At 45.2% G+C, this 18,989-nt stretch overlaps 1 protein-coding gene across 14 annotated transcripts in view; it reads right to left on the bottom strand.

Moving 5' to 3' along the window:
• Nucleotides 1-18,989, bottom strand: part of esrrb (estrogen-related receptor beta) — a 49,297-nt gene that overhangs the window by 3,592 nt on the left and 26,716 nt on the right. For 11 of the 14 annotated variants that reach the window (XM_049596420.1, XM_049596425.1, XM_049596422.1 and 8 more), the window contains 4 exons: nucleotides 18,659-18,784; nucleotides 12,544-12,726; nucleotides 11,936-12,097; nucleotides 2,866-3,135 (listed from right to left, as the gene is read on the bottom strand). In XM_049596420.1, the coding sequence (XP_049452377.1) occupies nucleotides 2,866-3,135; nucleotides 11,936-12,097; nucleotides 12,544-12,726; nucleotides 18,659-18,784 (741 nt within the window). The remainder of the gene's footprint in view (nucleotides 1-2,865; nucleotides 3,136-11,935; nucleotides 12,098-12,543; nucleotides 12,727-18,658; nucleotides 18,785-18,989) is intronic. The other 3 variants (XM_049596417.1, XM_049596412.1, XM_049596418.1) reach the window with 3 other exon arrangements.

Genomic DNA, 18,989 nt, shown 5'->3' with positions numbered 1-18,989 from the left:
CTAGGAGGGATATTCATACGGCCCTTGACCAGCGAGACTGAAAATCAATGTTATCCTGCGGTAACAATGGCATGAATAGTACCCAATCTCTTCTGAGCGAGTACACATTAAACACCTCACTGTTCCAAAGGACAGATTGTTTACGAACAAAAAAACAAGGAAAAGAAAGGGGCTCCATTAGAGAATTGGACGCCATAAACACGCCTGAGATGAATGCAACACTTCCTTTCAATTAATTTCCTTCCTTCTCCCTCAAAGGAGTTTCTGACCATCAGAGTGGAGGGAAAACAAACACTAAGAGGTTCAATTTACAGCGAGATGCTGCAGCAAAACCAGCTCTCTAAATAGAGCAGTTAAAACCAGCAAATAGATATTTCCCTGTAAATGTTTTGTGTTATTTAAAAAAAAGTATTTCTTTTTATGTTGTGCTAAATAAAATCTGACTCTCTCAGCTTCAGTCAGCCCAGATCTCTCCCACCTCCTGGCCAGTTTTAGAGCAGTCTACAATTTCAGTCTGGCTTCTCTCCGGTGTTCTTTGCTCCTATAACGTTTCGCTACACTGCCACCATTTTTTACTGATCCTACTGTACATCATGTTACAGCACTCCCCTCTCATTCTCGCCTTTTCCTGCCCCTGTTTCTACCTCCCAGCCTCTCTCAGGGACAGTCCCGGGTCACGGTTTCTCTCACTGGTTAACCGGTGTCTGGCACTCCGGTGGCGGCACGTCATTGGCTGCCTGACTCGTCTCACCTTGGCGGTGCATATTTTACCACACGGGACAATAAAAGGCAAAACAGATTTCAGACTTCGCCCCAAATTCATTGACTGGAACAACTGTATTCCCAAGACCTTGAGACATTTCTCACCCTGACGGTTTTCAAATCCACAGTGGTAAAATGAAGTAGGTCGTTTTGTAAAGTGAATGTGGGAGGGGAGGGCGGTGAGAGGGGGGGAGGATGGAAGAACAAAAGGCAAAAAAGAAAAAAAGAATCACAGATGAGGATGTGGTGTGACATAATTATCTCTTGTTCTTTTCACAGAGGCTGGATTCACAACCTAACAAGCTGCATTCTTTTTTTTTTGTACAAATCAAACTCGTATTTTCTTCTATTTTTCACACTCGCAAACACGTTTTGGCAATAAACCTGATCTGAACCTGCTATAATTGAATGTTTTGCAGGGAGGGGATAAAAAGGAGGAGAAAATAAAAAGAGAGATGGGGACATCTCAACAGATGGGCAGGAAAAGAGGGCAGGAGACAGCAAGCATGCAGCTTGTAGTCCTTGGAGGAGGGGTAGACTTAAAAAAAAACAACAACTTCGAAGAAACAATTTCCTTGCAATCCATCAGTGAGCCCACGTCGATCCGATTGATAAACTGCTAATTACAAAATCAATCGCTATGAATTTTCACAGCTGTCAGACAGAGGGGCTCCCGGGAGAGCGATCTCCCAGAGACCTTGTTCTAACATTCCGGACACCCTCCTCCTCCTCCTCCTCCTCCTCCTCCTCTTCTCTCCTCGACCCCCATCTCTCCTCTCTCCCACACACACTCCACCTCCTTACCAAAGCTCTGTTGTCTGAAAGCAAAGGCCCACCATCAGCATTTTCATTTTTCAGCCCCGGACAAAACAAGGGAGAGCGGCCCAGTGACCCAGGCATGCATTGATCAGAGCGGGACAGGTCCTGCCTCCTCAAAAGGAGCCTGTCAATAGCGGCGTGCCGTCTCCGCATTGGAACAAACGAGGCCCATCACTCCCTGATACTCATTCCATTCGACTTAACACATTTTATTGACAGCCCCTGTGCTCCTAATGAAATGCTAAATTTATCTCCCGTGGCTGCTGTGCCCTGCAGCTACTGTTATGGAGATAGAGAAAGGGAGGGGAGAAGGGAGTGCTGGAGAGAAATACCACAACATGGAAGGTGTTCAATTAAAAAAGCTCAGTCCCTCCATCCCTCTTTCCCCATACACTGCCCTTATCTTCCCTCCATCTCTCCATCTCACGCTCCAAACTAAAGGTTACACTGAGAAACTCCTGAAAAACTAAGAAATGTCATTTCTGAAACTGTGTCAGACAATACCTCACTGTTTCTGGATATTACACTGGCTAGTGTGCATTACTCAGAGGTCCAGTCAGGAAAACGTGAAATATTCTAAGTGAGTATAACACTGTTATTTCCATGTGAAGATTTTTTTTTTTTTTAAAGGCACAACTGTATTGTATTCTTCACATATTGTGTGCATATTAATCTGTTATGTCAGTTGATAGGGAAAGCTAAAGTTTTCACTTATTCATTAAAAAGTGAATTTTATTTTTGTGTTTTTATTGCAAAAAAAGTAGTTTGTTAATATATATTTCACCTAATGCAATAATGCTTTTACAACATTAAAAAGAAAAATTGAGTGGTAATATCAAGATGTTTTTAACACAAAATTAAATTACATTGTTGAATGAAAGAATAGCGGTAAAATTTAGCAAACCAATGACTGCTTTGGGACATATTTGTTCCTCTGAAAGTAACTCTAAATTCTAAACAGTATATAATATTTCAACAATTTTTTTAACATATATGATTAACAAGAGGACTGATAAATTATGGTAGAAGTGATATTTCTGTTGCTTTAATATTATTAGCACAATTGTAATGTGATTATTATGAAATACTATAATATCAAATACTTAAAAAGAACAATGAAAGTGATTTTTATTTTTTATGTATTCAAGTTATTCTCAAATTCTTCTGATACCAATGGAAAACATACCATAGTTTCCATTAAAATGCATGTAAAATTCGCCTCAGTGCAAAGTCACGACAACTGAATGCTATTTATGATGCGCCAGTGTGCTGAAGACACCTCACCTGAGTTGGCGAGAGCGATGGCCTTGAGGGTGACAAACTCCTCCTTCTCCACTTTGAGCTTCTTGTATTTGCGGACCAGCTGCAGGATGGAGACGTAGAGGTCGAGCAGGCCCGTCAGCCGTGAGTGCTCCTCGTCCATAATGTAGTCCTCGGCGTACACCAGCTCGTCCTCGTATGGCAGCGAGCGGAACACGATGCTGAGGATGAGGATCTCCATCCAGGCACTCTGCAGTAAACTCATCTGGTCTCCCAGAGAGAGAGAGGAGAAGCCTGGAGGGACAGAGAAGGGGAAACTGTGTGAGGACAGGAGGATATAAAATGGCGCAGAGTCTGTGTGTGTGTGTGTGTGTGTGTGTGTGTGTGTTTATGCATTTCTGTTCAAACGTACATAACTGTGCCTCCACCATGATTCAGACAGAAGTCTTCTTTCATCGTAAAGTTCTACTAAGTAAAAGGACAGATGGCACTTTGACTTGATCAGTAAACCAAACACGACTTGTCAAGCCCCGGTAGCCTGGAGTACATGCCGAGGCACATGTTAGCGAGCGGTGTTTAATTTTAAATGCACAGTGGAAGGTCCTCTTTGAAGCCGGTGTCAGAGCACTTGAGTGGGCTTTACTGTAAGTGAGGACAGTAAATCGGTGCAAAGGTCCGGGATACACAAAGCCATGTGGTTACCCCTTGTATCCTGTCACACCTCTGTTGGTGTGAGGGGGGATTAGCACCGAGACACATTCGCATTGGAGGGGTTGAGGACATGACATGCACCGTGTTGCGACAGGATGTGATCAGGGGACGCGGCAGCACACACAGATACACAAACGTGTGTCAACCAGGGAAACAAAACACGTGTGCACATGCGGATCATGACACTTATACGTATGCACATAAATCCATACACATAAAAGAACGCACAGACACACACACACAGCACAGGGGTCACGTGGTTCAAGCCCAGCCTGAAGACCCGCTTAAACCCGGGGCCTCATTCTCCAACAGCAGCTGGATGAGCTGAAATTGGCTCGGGCGCATCAAACCGCTGTCATTCTCCCTTCAACACCTCTACATATGCTCAGAATAGAACATTAAATAAAACAAACTGATAGATCCCCGAAAGATGAGCTGTGAGAAACTCAAACAAATTAAAAAGGGTAAAGGCAAAAAGAGAGAGGAAGAGAGAGTGAGGAGCAGATAACCAGATAGCCATCTCATCCCTTTTCCCTTCGTGCTACCCTTCAGCTGTCAATAAACTGCATGAACCCCCTCCACTCTTTCCCCTCCATCTCCCACCTCCCCTCCTCCTGCACAGTGTGCCTGCAGGCGCCCCATTCTGACAGCATATTAGGCTCTTCAGCTCCGCCCCTGATTAATATGATTGCTTTTACAAGTTTGCCGTTGCCACGCGACCTGCCGCCGCGTGATTAAGTGGCGATAGATTACAGTATTGACCAGGGCGCTCACACCGCACCTATTGCCCACATTTTCTCTTAAATATAAATGATCTCACTGGGGTGCAGCCACCAGCCTGATGTTTATCTACTCCTGCCAGGACGCCATGAACACACACACATATATACACACATGTGCAGGTTGAGAAGAACAAGAGACATGATGAGGAAGTGTGAGAGAAAGTGAAAAAGAAAGAGGATGGACAGAGAGACAGGCAGAGAGAAAAGAAGAGCCAGAGCAAGTAGTACCTGAGTGTTCAATTTCCCTTATCGTGGTGATGACCACTGCAGGGGAAGAGCTGGAGGATACATTAATTAACAGATTGTGATCAGAATGTGAGGGCCTTCACATTTTGAAGGGGAATCAATAGTCAGTAGAATAGAGTGCTAACAGAAAGGTGCCGGTGCCCGGCTGGACTGGTCAGAGGTCTGAAGAGCCCAAATTAGACCCAACAAAGGAAACTGCCGAAAGCACTCAAAACACTTGGCTATTATCAGTGGAGGCAATAAACCATATTTTGTAAAGGCCTGTGCCATTACACATATCCAGACTGCATCTTAAAATCTTTTGTTGTGTTATTTCCTTGTCTGCATACGTGGCCATTAAGTTGTACAGACTGTGGACTGGCCGGAGGGAAATTGTCATGCAAGCGTGGACGTGGTCTTGATTGCCGCATCAGGTTGGCATCACAATCACAGGCAAGGCTTTGTCTAGCCTTTTAATGCCAAGGAGGAGTGAAGCGGAACTAAAGCGCTGCTCCCAATGTGACAGCCCGTGTGAAGGCCTTGTTCAGGGTTTGTTGGAGAGGCTTTAGAGTTGTTCTGATACAGCCGACACCTCTCAGCCATATGCACACATGCAGCCCAGCAGCCTACAATTACCTTTGACGCTAAAAGTCCTTGAATTTAATCCAGTGTTGTGAGATGGAGAGGTGGTGTTTTTCCCCTGCTCCATCCCCTCTCTTCAGGGCCTAAATTATCGCTCCAAATGGGATCTCGTGTCGTTGCCTCGCCTTTTTCCACTCAATTTAATCGAGTAATGAAGTGACTTCCCGACTCCGCAGGTCACACGGCGCTCCGGCCGCCGCACTCTGAAGGTGGCCCGGTTAAGTGCCGTCGGAGTGGGTGATTTCCTCTAATGAAATATCAATATTTACATCTTCATTTCCAGCCCACTGCCTTGGCGGGGTTTGACCAAACATGACACAATATTGACCAAATCAGAGAGGCCTGTCTGCGCGTTTGAAGGGCCTTTTCCACTCCACTGCTGAGTGCACCGGCACATTTCTGTCTGGGAGTCTTTGTGGCAGATATACAGAGATAATAACAATGCAGCGTTTGTCTTTGTTCGCTTTGACTTAAGCACCCTGCTCATATAGCGATCAGATGCCTCAAAGGGATTTTCACTTTCAAAATGACCAGATGTGACATATTTTATCCTGCCTGGGCATGACTGAAATTCAGATCAATCTACAAAAAAGGACAAAAATAAATACAGGTGACAGAGAGACGACACTACAGAGCAGCCTGACTGACCGCTAACTGCATCAGCACACCATCATCCATAGCTCAAAGGGTGAAAACAAGACCACTAAAGACCAACAACAGAAGCCAAAACCATCACCTCTCCCTTTATCTCCCCAAAAGCACTCGGCTGCAGGCAGGAGGGGGCAGCCCAAACCCACAGACGGCTGCTTCAAACCCCTCGCAGAGATTAATCAGAGCACCGTTTCATCTGCCAGAGCGCAGGACGGTCCAAAATGAAATGCTGGAGATTTCTGTTGAGCTGGAGTTCATATTCTATTAATTTATTATTGTTTCCCTCTCCCCGAGGGCCATTAGCGCGGGTAATAAAAAGAGATGTAATTACGAGGCACGGTGGCCCCCTCCAGCTGCAGCCCCCTCGTAACTCACCCTCAATCAGACAACAGAGCAGACAGAGGGAGGGAGAGAAAGGGAAGGGAAAAAAATGGCAAGAGGGAGAGAGAGAGAGAGGGAGAGAAATGGAGGATAAAAGAGAGGAAAAGATATGGGCCAGAGAGGAGGGAGATAAGGAAGAGAGAAAGGGAGCAGCAGCAGGCAGCGAAAAGGCGACCGCAGCATGAGGGGGAAAAGGAAGAGGGAGATAGAGAGAGGAAAGAGAGTAATTCTGGCTGGACAGCAGCTGATCTATCATGGCGAGCTATCAGAAGGACAAGCAGGCCCTGAAGACTTCTGCCCAGCGGCAATCTCACCTCAGCCAAGTCAAGTGCTCTCCGGGCTCCAGTTGGAGTAAAACTGCCCCTAACAGGACCCCAGAGGTTCAGCACGTCTTTTTTTTTCCTAACCTCAAACTGAGCTGAATGATCATGCTGCTATAAGCTTATTTTATATCAAAGCTTTTTTTTATTTTAGATGGCAGTTTAAAAAAAGGAGGACAAGGTGAAAATGTATGCACCTCTGATTCATATAGATTTCTCTGATCTGGCAGAGTGACACACACCATGGTGTAAGATGTATAACCAATACAGGAATGAAGGGCAATTTTCAGCAGCTTTATAATGCTGTGTGTGTGTGTGTGTGTGTGTGTGCAGGCTTGTTTGTGTGCAGCTGCCGACCATGATTCTTCTTGAATTTACATGACAGCATCAGGAGGACCCAATCAATAGCAGCTTGGTAATAAATTGCTGCGCTTGACATAAATAATTTGACCTGAAGTCCAGCCACATGTACAACACAAGCAGCTCAGTTTGCTGGGAGCTCTCCCTGGACGCTGATTTGATGACACAAAGGCTGTTCTTATATTGGACAAAATCATGTCAATACAAACTAAATTGACTCAGTGAAAAAGAGGGTGATGACTGAAAATTAATCTTGGTTTTTTTTTTTTCCTCAGCTCTGGCGCTGACTTTCAGGAGAGTCCGCAATCAGCCTTCTTTCAATGCGATAACCAGCCCATTATCTCATTGTAAGTAGCTGGGGAATGGGTGATTTGACCAGTAGCCTGTGAACGTTATGAGGTTCGAGAACGTTAAATACAGTAATCCCCTTGTTTTAATCTGCACCCTATGACCTCCTGACCCTAACCAAGAAATCTTTAGCCCTCCCCAGGGTCCCACTGCCCAATACTGACGTTACATATCTCTGTTAAGCCCCAAAGACCAGGACGAATCAGGCTTTAATCACTGCCATAATTACACATAATTTATCTCCTCTGCCATCAAGCAACATTGCTTAATGAGGGATGGCGCTCTGCTGACGATCACTTAAAGGCACATCAGCATATGAGATTTCCTTCAAAGCATTTTGTATAAAATTTTACACAGGACGCGACAATTTCAGATTCACAGATTCAACTTGGTGACAATATGATCAGTGCACACACATAATTGTGATGCTGGATGTACCTGCTCATGTGTCACAGTAACTAAACAAAGCCCTCCCCCACCCTGCCTGGCAGATGTCCCTTTCCTGGCCCTGCATACTCCTGACTGCCTGTCTGCCTCCAATACGCCCCCATCTCAATCTCCCTGCAGCTTTTCCGCCTTCCTCCCGCTCTCCTGCCTGGGTTCAGGCCTCAGCATCCACCTGATTGCTCAATCTATCTTTATCTCCTGTGTTGAAGCCTACGTCAGAGGGTAAATTGAATATACTAAGAGCTGTCTGTTGGTGTCTATATTTAATAAAGTGCACTGATGAGGTGCTGATTTATTGCCGGGCAGTATTCACACTCTATTACAAGGAGATTACGCAGCTTGAGTGGGATCAGGCTGGCAACACAGTAAGTAGATTTCACAATTTAATGGCAAAGAGAAAACAGGAGCCCGGTGGGGGCTGGAGGAGGGTGGGCTGATGGGTGGGTGATTATGGTGGAGGGTTGAGCTGACACAAACACGACAACATACAAGAGGCGCGATCTCTTTTTTAACATCGCTGCCTCCATGCTAACAACTAACCCGCCAGGCAGTTGTCTGTCAAACGCGGAGCTGATGAGCTGGAATCCAATAAAGCACAGATGATGAATATTCCCAAAACACCAGTAATGAATCGAACAATGCCAACAAGACTGTCTCATTAGATTAATCTGGTCTGAATTTAATACCGAAAAATGCAACGACACACGAGGAGGATGTTCATTTTTTTAAAAGTAACATTTAAAAAAAAAAATTGAGACATTAATACGTTTTTTTTAAACATTCTACATTCTCAGGGTGACACGCCAGAGCAAAAATATGTTTTATTGTTTAGCAGCAAAGCAGCCGCAGCAGCAGCAGCAGCAGCAGCAGCAGCAGCAGAGAGTCAATGTTTGCTTGGCCCTTTAGCCTTCCAAGAATTCCCAGCTGAAAACACTCAGGCCTGGAAAGATGTGAGCGGGCAAACACCAAACAACGAGTGCCTCTTGTATAAGCAGCATGCATGGCAGTTTTTACATATAAACACATGACATTCCCACCGCGGGTGGGAAGCAATGTGGGGTGGCATGAGGCCACAAGGTCACATTGGTGTCCCGCCACTCGTGAAGAAGACAACAATGTCAAGGTGGTAAACAGGTTCTGGTGTACTGAAGCTGTCAGTAGTATACATCCCTAAACCTCCGGGACGGAGTGAAATGCAGCTTTATGGGATGGAAGGGGGCCAGAGGGGTGGACAGTGGACTGCTATGTGTGTCAAAGGTTGTTAGCACCTTAGGAGCAACAAGCCATCTGTCAGCATCCCCCTAACACTGCTCCTAATGACCCTACCCCCCTCAGGCAACAGCCGTGTTAGACTCTGCTTCATGGTGCTATTTGGAGCAGTGACACAAGTGTCCAAAAGCTCCGCAGTGATTATCAATTAATCAAAGGCAGATTCAGAATGAGGGCAAGGCTGCGGTCTGGCGATGGCAAACCTGTGAAAAGGCTCTTGATATGTGACACCAGCCTTCAATATCACCTCATTAAACCAAGGTAACACCTGATCTGATTAATTGTGTTTTTATTTCGTCTGAAATCTTAGAAACCTGAAAAGTACTTCATGTATGGAAACTGACCTTTCATGCTATGCTAAATAGAGCCGTGATGACAAAGTTGACATTGGACCCTGTAAGGCAAAGATACCATCTACATTAATGACAGAGCTTTGATATCCTCCAATCGCCCTCCAATTAAAACTCAATAGGGCCACTCTACTCCACATTATGCCACTTTTGAAATGCATTTTCAAATGTTAGCTGAGAATAGGGGAAATTAAAAATCAATCGGGAGAAGGTAAGTGCCAATTTTCGCGACATTTAAATTGTTACATTTGGACTTTGGTTATTGGCCCATCTGTCAATGGCCTAATCAATGTGGTCTACTTCATAATGAACTGTTAATCTTTTTAATTCCATTGCCTAAGGCTGCAAAAATCTATCAGAATGCAATCAGCAGTTTTTTTCCCCTGTTCCTTTCTTGTCCCGGAGCGGATAGAGGGAGAAATATGGTAGGAAGCAAGCATGGTAGGTTGCCCTGGGGTACCGTTGTTGCATGGAGTGTTAGTGCATGGAGTCTCGCTCAACCAGTGAACCGTCTCTGATCAGGTTCAGCCATGTACAACTCAATTATGCAGCCATTTCATGGCCAGAGGACACCCACTGTCCTAATACAGACACCACCAAAGGGACAGACACAGACCAAGCACTCAGCTGAAGTGGAAGTCTTTTTTATCCAAGAAGAATATGTATGATTTAACGATAGGAATGATAGAAAAAAATGATCAAATATTAAACAAAAGCACAAGTGTGACTGTGTGTATTCATACAGCAGCAGATCAGAATAATCTACTTAAACTCTTTCATCTCGTGGGTGCTGCACATTGTTTAGCGCATCCGTCCAGTTCCAGGTACTCGCTCACGGCTGGAACAGACACCCGGGCTTACTGCGTCAGGTTTTGGGTTAAATCATAATCGACGCAGTTGGAATGACAAGTCCTCTGCAACAATCTGCGCAGCAAATCCCATTAACATTATGAATCTATCCAGTGTACAATACGTGTTAGTATAATCTGATTAACAGAGCTTCAACACTATGACACACAAAATCCGAGATAGAGTGTACACATAATATGATGTCGCACTTCAGGGTACAAGTTAATGCCTCTAACACTGACTGTACATTTAATTGTGTGTTAAAGTATTGTTCATGGAGGAAAAAACACAAATCATAAACAATACACATGAGTGTGGTGGCTGCTTCAAGGCTTCAGGTTACACAGTGGCCTCAGATGACCTGTCAAATATTCTGGATTTTTTGCCACAGTAAAACATAAAAAGATGACACACTCCTTTCTATATGCACAGTATGTGTGTTGTAGTGAGTGCCATGCTCACACAGCCTATACGCAGCAGCCAGCACAGGAATGTTGTCGTTTTTTGTGCCCGTCTGCGACGCCGGTGTAATTTTTGGGTCACAACGATGAGAGTGTGTTATCGGGTCAGTTGTGATCCGGTCCTGACTAAGCTCCTTGTTAAACTCTCAGTGTGCTGACCATGCAGGGCCCGTGGGGAGTGATCCAAACAGTTTAGACGCGTAAGGGGCCGAGGCTGAGGCCATGGGCTGGGAGCATATCCATCTCTAATCTCCTTACTATCAGATCTGTACCTGATTAATACCCCTCCTTCTGAGAAATACTCTAATACCTTTTCAGTACAAAATGCACCTGCCTGAGGTCAGCTGGAGTCCACTTTACTGAAAATAAATGAACCTTCCTAATATAGGAACTGGGATTGAAATTTATCTTCTGAGTTAACTAATGCGATCCCAAAGCAAGCACACACTTGTATGTATGTGTGCATGTGTGTGTGTGTGTGTGTGTGTGTGTGTGTGAGAGGCAGACAGTGTATCTGTGTGTGCGTCAGTGCTGTAGTGGTGTCGCACATTTCCCGCATGCTGACAGCTCTGTCCCTGTCCAAGTTATGCTGATGAGAAGAAGAGGTTATGGAGGTGCCGCTGAGGGACACATTCATTTAGTTTGTTACCTCCATGCCTACAGCACTGTAATGTTATAGAGTTATGGGGGTCAAGCTCAAGATCAAGGAGAATCTGCCTCGGTTGCAGAAAAAAAAAAGCAGCGGCTAAACAATGTGTTCTCTGTCAAAATCAGAGGAAAACTCTTGAAGGAAGCAAAATCTCTGCTGACGAGAAGCGCTGTATCCTTAATTCAACAGCCTCTTATAACCTAACACCTCGTCTATCAGAACGTCTATGGGGCGAGGAAGAAACATGATTATGCCCATCAATAATTCAATGTGTGTGTGCTTGTGTGTGTTCCCATGTGCATGTGTGTGAGTGATATGATGTCTTGTTTGGTTGGGCAGGTCCCCAACTTTGTTCTAAATCTCCCTGGTGATTACAACATACATTTGGCACTGGGTCTGTGTCCCCCTCTACACTCAGTGCAGGGGTTTTAGATGCACTCTATTGATTTGTGTCTTGCACAGCTATGTCCATTTTGCACGCCCTCCGTCCTCCACACACCCCAAGGCTGTATGAGCTGCTATCATTAATTATCTACGTGTGTGAGTGCACATGATTATTCATAAAGTGTGTGGGGAGGAGGCAGAAAAAAATTAAAGTGGGGGATTTTAGAAACAGCAGAAAAGGAAGCAAAAATCATTTGTTGTGTACCTGGGATGTGCTTGGCCCAGCCGATGATGACCACTAGCTCGCGGTCAGCCAGGTCGCACAGCGTGGTCAGAGCCTTGATGTCGCTCTCCGGCATGGTGGGGTCAGGCATGGCATAGATCTTCTCTGGCTCGGCTACCAACAGGTGAGACACTATCTTTGTGACTGAGGATAGAGGAGGAAGGAGGGGGAGGATGTCAAAGCAAAGCAAAGGTCAGAGGTCAGATCACTGCAAAGCTCAGCAAGGCACAAAGATGCACCGCACCGATAAACACTGGGAAAACTGTAACACATGACATAATGGTGGTCTCACTTTCACATCTTCTTTCTCTGGATCATTATGCAAACTAATGGATGGAGTGAAAGGCACTGAAAGCTCTTATCCCTACAGAATGCATGCAAGTGGAAAAATGTATGTGCGGAAAATGCGAGACACTAGTGTCCTCGAGCACACTGTTTAATATCGGTCATCTGCTCATGGACTTATAACTCAGCTCTGACCGGAACAATACCTGGCCTATTTTTTTTCTGACCAATGAACTCTCAACTGCCCAAACATGGCAGAGACAGGACGAACATGAGGCTGGCCTGAAACCTTGCCTCAGTTTTACCTGCATGCTGGCCTGGCAGAGGAGGGGCCTCGGAGGAGGGAGACAGTGGGCTAGTGACGGAGCAGTACTCACGAGGCTTTTTGGTGGGAGGGGGGAGCGTCAAGCCCAGGTACGGATTGTTTTCCGTGTCCAACCTCCGCTTGTACTTCTGTCGGCCCCCTCGCACGCGGTCCAGACGAACCCCTGGGTGAGAAACGACAAGAGGGATTTGAGATTAAGAGAGTGTATTTTTGCTCAAAATAGATGTTTTTAGGGATAGCAAAAACATGAAACTTAAATAAATCCAAAAAAGCTAATATATATTTTAGTCAGCGTGTGTTCATCTATTACACAAGAACAAACATGCAGGTTTGTGATAAGAGATGACACCCTAACATATTCTGTATCAGATCATGTGTAAAAGCAGTAATGTTAAAGGACTGCATTGTGGCACAAGTGTGTGTGTTTGCGTGGATGAGCTTGCACCCCAGTGTGCGTGTGTGCGTGTGTGTGTGTGTGTGTGTGTGTGTGTGTGTGTGTGTGTGAATGTGTCAGAGGCACGGCTGCCTTCCCATATGTGGTCCATGCCTGGCTGGTCTACTGTGACACAGCTGAGCCCAGAGCAGGTCTAAACATATGAATATTTAACGCAGGGTCAATGATCTCACAGACTGGCCCTCTAATTATTTAGCTTTTGGGGTGAGGCAGACTGCATACTAATTAGCTGCCAGCTACATGCCTTCTTTGCTCGTGTGTTTAGGGTGGGGGCGGGTGTGCGAGCTCAGGTGTGTGTTCTTCGCTATATCCAGCAAAAAGAAACTTGACCAGCCTATGAGCAAAGACACAGTCCCACACACACTGTACAAAAACATCCGCTGTCATAGCGCAGATAGATAACTAGGTATTGCTTTCCCATAAAAGACCCTTATTTCACCCCTCTTTCACTGGAGTAGCACTGAGGCCTTATCACCCCCAGCCACACCTAGGGGCCCAGGTTCCACACTGATACTGTAAATGTCAAGCCAGCCTCATCATAACATAAGTTATTTATTATCTCATTATTTGATAAGAATGTTTCCATTTGGATGTCTTTTCTATTCTATTAATTTTCAACATAGTTAAAATATTTCATCTACGCTGTTCTATTTATTTGATACCACCGGGCAGGTGTTTGGTTATTAAATGCAAGTGTATGCAAACATTTATATCCCACATCCCCATATTTGGACCAGTGTGTCACTGCAGCCTAAATATCCCTGATATCTTAATCCTGTCAAGAGAGAGAATCCCTTCAATTTACGTTGTATGCATAATGTAACCCCACCCCCCACCCCCACCCCCACCCCCCACCCCGCTCCCCAAACAAATTTAATACTAAAGGGTGGAGGAGAAAAGGCTCAATGAAATGCTTGCGGTGGAGGAGGAGTTAATTTGTCAGCTGCCCGCGTCCTTTGAGCGAACAACACCCGCAGCCAGAGCACTTCCTTGATGATTTCATCACTTTATAACAGGGAGGACGGTGTCAAACCTGGGCATTGTGTGGCCACTGCAAATGAGCCTAATACAATTTGCCCATCAGCAAGTGCTCTTGGAGGGGATGAGTTTGGATGTGTCCCATGCACGGTGATTGGAGGTCGCTCGGTGAATGGGAGGAGGGGAGGAAGGAAAATCAGATGATGTAAGATAGAAGGTGGCCTTCATTTAACAAAGAGGAATTCAACGGTGGATTTATGCAAAATATCTTCTTGATTTTCGCCACTTATCTTACGTGGCCATCGGCCCCTCTCCCACACACTCCACGCATGGGGAGGGGGGTCCGGTAAACTGTATTATCATGTAACTGTAGAATAGAGATTTCTTCTACTTATATAAATTATTTGATTCCCTAGAAACACAAATCTGATTAGGATTGTCTTTCAATTTCCTGACACTGACAACCCACTAACCTAATTACCCCCAATTCCCAACAGAGCCTCATCCTTCCCAGTAAGCACCAGGGAATCATCTGATGGCAACTACCTGTGCTTTACACACACACCATGACAATTTCGTTTTTATGTGTAACATATAAAGAAGGATTTTTTTTTTCTGTGAAGGCGTCTTGAGAATACTCTTCAAACACCCTCCACTTGCTGCTTGGATTTAAGCGCTTAAAAAAGTTTCAGATTCAGCTGTGATGGTGCCGTCACTACTGTAGGGATGGAAAATTCCTCTCATTGTCAAACGTGATGTCACCACTTTCTACGGTTTCTTCCGGCTCTCCCGATGAGCCTGGCCGCTGCCAGTTGGCTGCGCCTCTGCTCTCCATGATCCTCTCTGCCGGTTGAGTCATGTGGCTGTGTCAGCCAGTGTAAAGCCAGTGATGAAGGTAGATGGGTGCCTCTTTTAATTAGAACAGTCCTGGCCATAATTAACAGATGCTGACAGGAATTAAAGCTTGGCACTAACCTGTCTCATTTTACTGTCCAACAGGGCCAGATACAGACAGAGAGGAAGAGGGAGTGATTAAGAGCAGCTAGACAGTTTCAGTCACTCGTGCTGTTGGGCGCTATTGGCGGGGACTTTATGGGCGCCTTTGTGAGGTTCATATGTCCCTTTGGTGGCACCCGAAGCTTCTGACTCTGTTGTGCTCCCTCCAAAGTAAACAGTAAGAGTGTTATAAATGTGTAAAGAGAGTTGAGTACTACCTCATCCAAAGTCATCTCACTGTTTTATGGCCCACTACACAGTGCAGTGAGAGTAGCAGCGGGTGAGCTCGGGTATCATCTCTTCAAAGCAGGGTGCAGGGGGAGAGGGCTTTGGGCCAAGGCGGCTGGCATTTGTGCACGGATTAGCGCAGGCCTCGGGGTGGGGGCTGGGGCCAGCTGACCTAGGGCTCTTCTTTCTCTCCAAAAACAATAATAATCCCCTCCCGAGTACACTCCTACAAAAGGGCCTGTCTTCACTCACTTTGTGTGGCCGGCCATGGTGGTAGGGGCCCTTATTTTGAGTCTCTCACCTGTTCTGGGTGTCTCTCCATGGGGGAAAGTGTCAGGATGTCTGGGATGGTTGGCAATGCCAAGGGGGGCTTAGGCGGACCCTATTTTAGCTGGGAAAATCAGAAGGCCACATGGCAAGGCATGGTGAACCTTGCCTTTCAAGGAAGCCGCCCCGCTAAACTGCCGTCAGCACTATTTCAAAGGGCCCCTGTTGCCAGCTTTGCATGCTTGTAAGTGTGTCGCAGCATTTTTAATCACGAGTGGTGATGAGCGAGGGTAGCGGAAAAATTGTCACGCATTGCCCTCCTCCCCTTCTGCTGACCCCAGGGGCTGCCATACTGACACCCTCGTCACATAGTCCATTTACAGGTTAGCTACAATATCCCCAGTGAGCTCACATCCCTGCTCGTACTGCTAATTGAAACGACTAAACGGTATTTAAACTACACTTTACATTGCTCTAAATTACACTATTGTAAATGTACTGTATTGTGGATGCAGACTGTATATGCCTTACTGGTACAGACAGCCTGCAACACATGTGGACATTTAGGTGTCTAGTATTTCAGACACTATACATGTGAGCGTAGTGTGGTTTATGTCCTGTATGTTGCGTATGTGGCTATGACATGGCTATTGTGGGATGTGGTTGTCCTTTGCATGCCAGCCTGCCGAACAATGAGAGGTGTATTGTATATCAGCAGAGACACACTTTGCTCCTTTGTTCAGCAAATGTTCATGACTGTCACACTCTTACTCTACAATAAGACAAGATACTTTGTACCGTTACAAAGAGCACTATTACACCGTGAGGACAATGGAGCCAGAAGCTATTGTATTTGCTCCATGCTGAAGATGTGTGGATAAAAATATGTATATGTAACTTTACAGAAATAAAACATACATGTCTGCACTGGTGTATGTGTGCAACCATGTGTGGAGGGATCTGTGTGTTAGTGAGCGATGGAGAAAGGAAGTCAGTGCAAAGAGCAACCGCCACTGAATGATGTCAATGCAATCTCTCAATAGTATCTTGTCTTCTCTCTTGCTCTAAGCTCTGATCCGTTTTCTTCTATTGATCACTTCCTCCTTTATACAGTCGAGGGAAAGTGCAGCGACTCAACACAGAGTTCACGCCGGTCTCCTGTAATCAGACTGCCGATCTTCAAAGACCACTCTTCTTATACCTGTTACCGCACTTTGAGATATGAATGTTATGATTGCAGCTTTTGTGCTCGCTCCATAGATACGGATAGGATATAAATTTTACTAGTGGGACTATAAACAAAAATATCTTAACTTCCTCAGAAGATGTCTGATGTTATTATTTCAGGGACAGTGATGGATTTAAACTTCTGCTTCATTGGGGGGCAGCACTGTACTTTGTTGGAGCTGTAAAGTTATAATTAGGTGATTTTCCATTGAGACACAATGTGACCTTTCTGCAGTAATGAAAGTAAGTGGCAACCTCAGTCACATGAGTGGTGGCCATCTCCACACCCTGGGCCTGAGCATGGCGTTGAGCCGACGGCTTCACAGAGCTTACAGTGGACAGGGACCATGTGTCTCTCTTTCCATTTCGTCTTGGTGACACTTTAAAAGTGCCGGGCCTCAGGGCAGAAATGCACCTCTCATTTCTCCATTAATCATGACAAATGTGTGATTTTAATAATAATCATTTCTATTGTGACAGAAATCAGTTATTTTAGAGGGATCTGTGACAACATCTGCGCAGGACTTCAATCAGCCTGTGATAATAGCTGCTGTGTGGCGATGACAGCCGCTGTGTAAAAGAGTAGGGTCATTCTTATTCTGGGAATGTGCTGAATACACAGAAGTGTGCAGCATTAGAACCTCGGGCTTAGCCGAAGTCTGCATATTTGAGTTTTACACTCTTTTTACTCTGACCTGACACTGGTCATTCATTTATAGCCACGGCTACATATTTTTGTAGTCTCTTATTCTCCAAGATGATATATTGGCATAAATTTTTCATCAGATAGTAATGCGATTACTCTGTCTTTCTGGCACTGAGGCTTTATCTGGCTGCATGCAGTCCAGGGGATTCTGTTACTGTGTGGAGATCCATACGGGCTATGACTCTGGCTTCAGGTGGCGACCAGATATATATGCATCTATAAATCCTGCTCTCCAATGAATAATGGGAGGAATAATGGCGGGATATACTATATATATACTGCACAGAGCTTGACAGAGAACTTAAAAGAGGAAGTTTGTGCAGAAATTCATTTATCAGAGCTTCTACCCGGCAGTATTTATACCACTGTATAAACACGAGGGACAATCATACTTTGCACAACATAAGTGCTACCTGACCCACACTCATCAGCACTCGAGGAAAACACGTTTCCTTACAGAGTCCCTGAGCTACTCCCAGAGGAGGCTTGAATAAATATAACACCGCCACTTCACCCCCTAGCCATATATCTTTCATTATTCATTTGTCTGGCTCTTTTGGAGCAACCAACAAGTGAGGAGGAGACAGAGAGGCAGGTGAGAATGCATCCACTGATGCAGCAGGCTATGAGAGAATGGATAGGTGCCAAGCCTCGGGGTCTCAGGGGGCTCAGTCAGGGCAGCAGAGGGGGGAGAAACCCAGCCAGACAAATCCATCGGAAGCATGTTTAATTGTCACTGAATTCCCTGCTGGCGTGACTTTAAAAAACCATCCACAGGAAGAGAGCTGAGATGTTCGGAAAACATTTAGTGGATCAATACGCCAAGGAGAGCTGAGACTGTGCCCGGTGTGTGCTCAGGGACCCAGCCTGAGCCTTTCCAGGCGGAATATGGTTACATTTCTATTACTCAGACGGCAGGATCAACCTATTCAGCATATTTCCGTCCCCAGCTCAACTGCACATTTATTTACTGCTGTGTAGGTAGGGGGAGGACAGGGGGGCTGGGAACCGGTGTCGAGGCCAGCCAGTTGCATGCATCTCTCACTCTGACTCATTGAGGAAGCAGTGTGGGACTGAACCAAACAACTATGAGTCTGTAATGCTGTAATGTTGCTTCCTTATCAGATCAGTGGGAGTTTCTCTAAATGTGTTAATGTTATATGAAAGTCATAAACAATAAAAGAAAATACGTACAGTATATTTATCTGTGGGTGTAGGAATAATAAAAAATGCTCTTACTCTTCTTACCTTCTTTGAGCATCCCCACTTTGAGGCATTTCATGAAGCGACAAGCCTGACATGATTTGCGTCTTCGTTTTGTGATCTCACACTCATTTGTGGCAGGACAGCTGTATTCTATGTTACCTGAGGAGGAGGAAGAGAAGAAAAGCACATGGTCACCACCGACAAATCAGTTGATAAAGATCCAAAAAAATTGAATTTAAAACAAAATGTGTGTGGAAATATTGACATTTTTAGTAGAATATGAGGTGGAAGCATTTCAGCAGGCACTAAAGGGAACCTAATGGTAATTAAGGTGCTGCTAGTGATGAAATAAATACCGGTGTGT

Source organism: Epinephelus fuscoguttatus, linkage group LG14 (assembly GCF_011397635.1).
Source record: "Epinephelus fuscoguttatus linkage group LG14, E.fuscoguttatus.final_Chr_v1".
Classification (NCBI taxonomy): domain Eukaryota; kingdom Metazoa; phylum Chordata; class Actinopteri; order Perciformes; family Serranidae; genus Epinephelus; species Epinephelus fuscoguttatus.
Note: the sequence above shows the minus strand (reverse complement) of the source record. Positions and strands in the feature narration are given on the sequence as shown.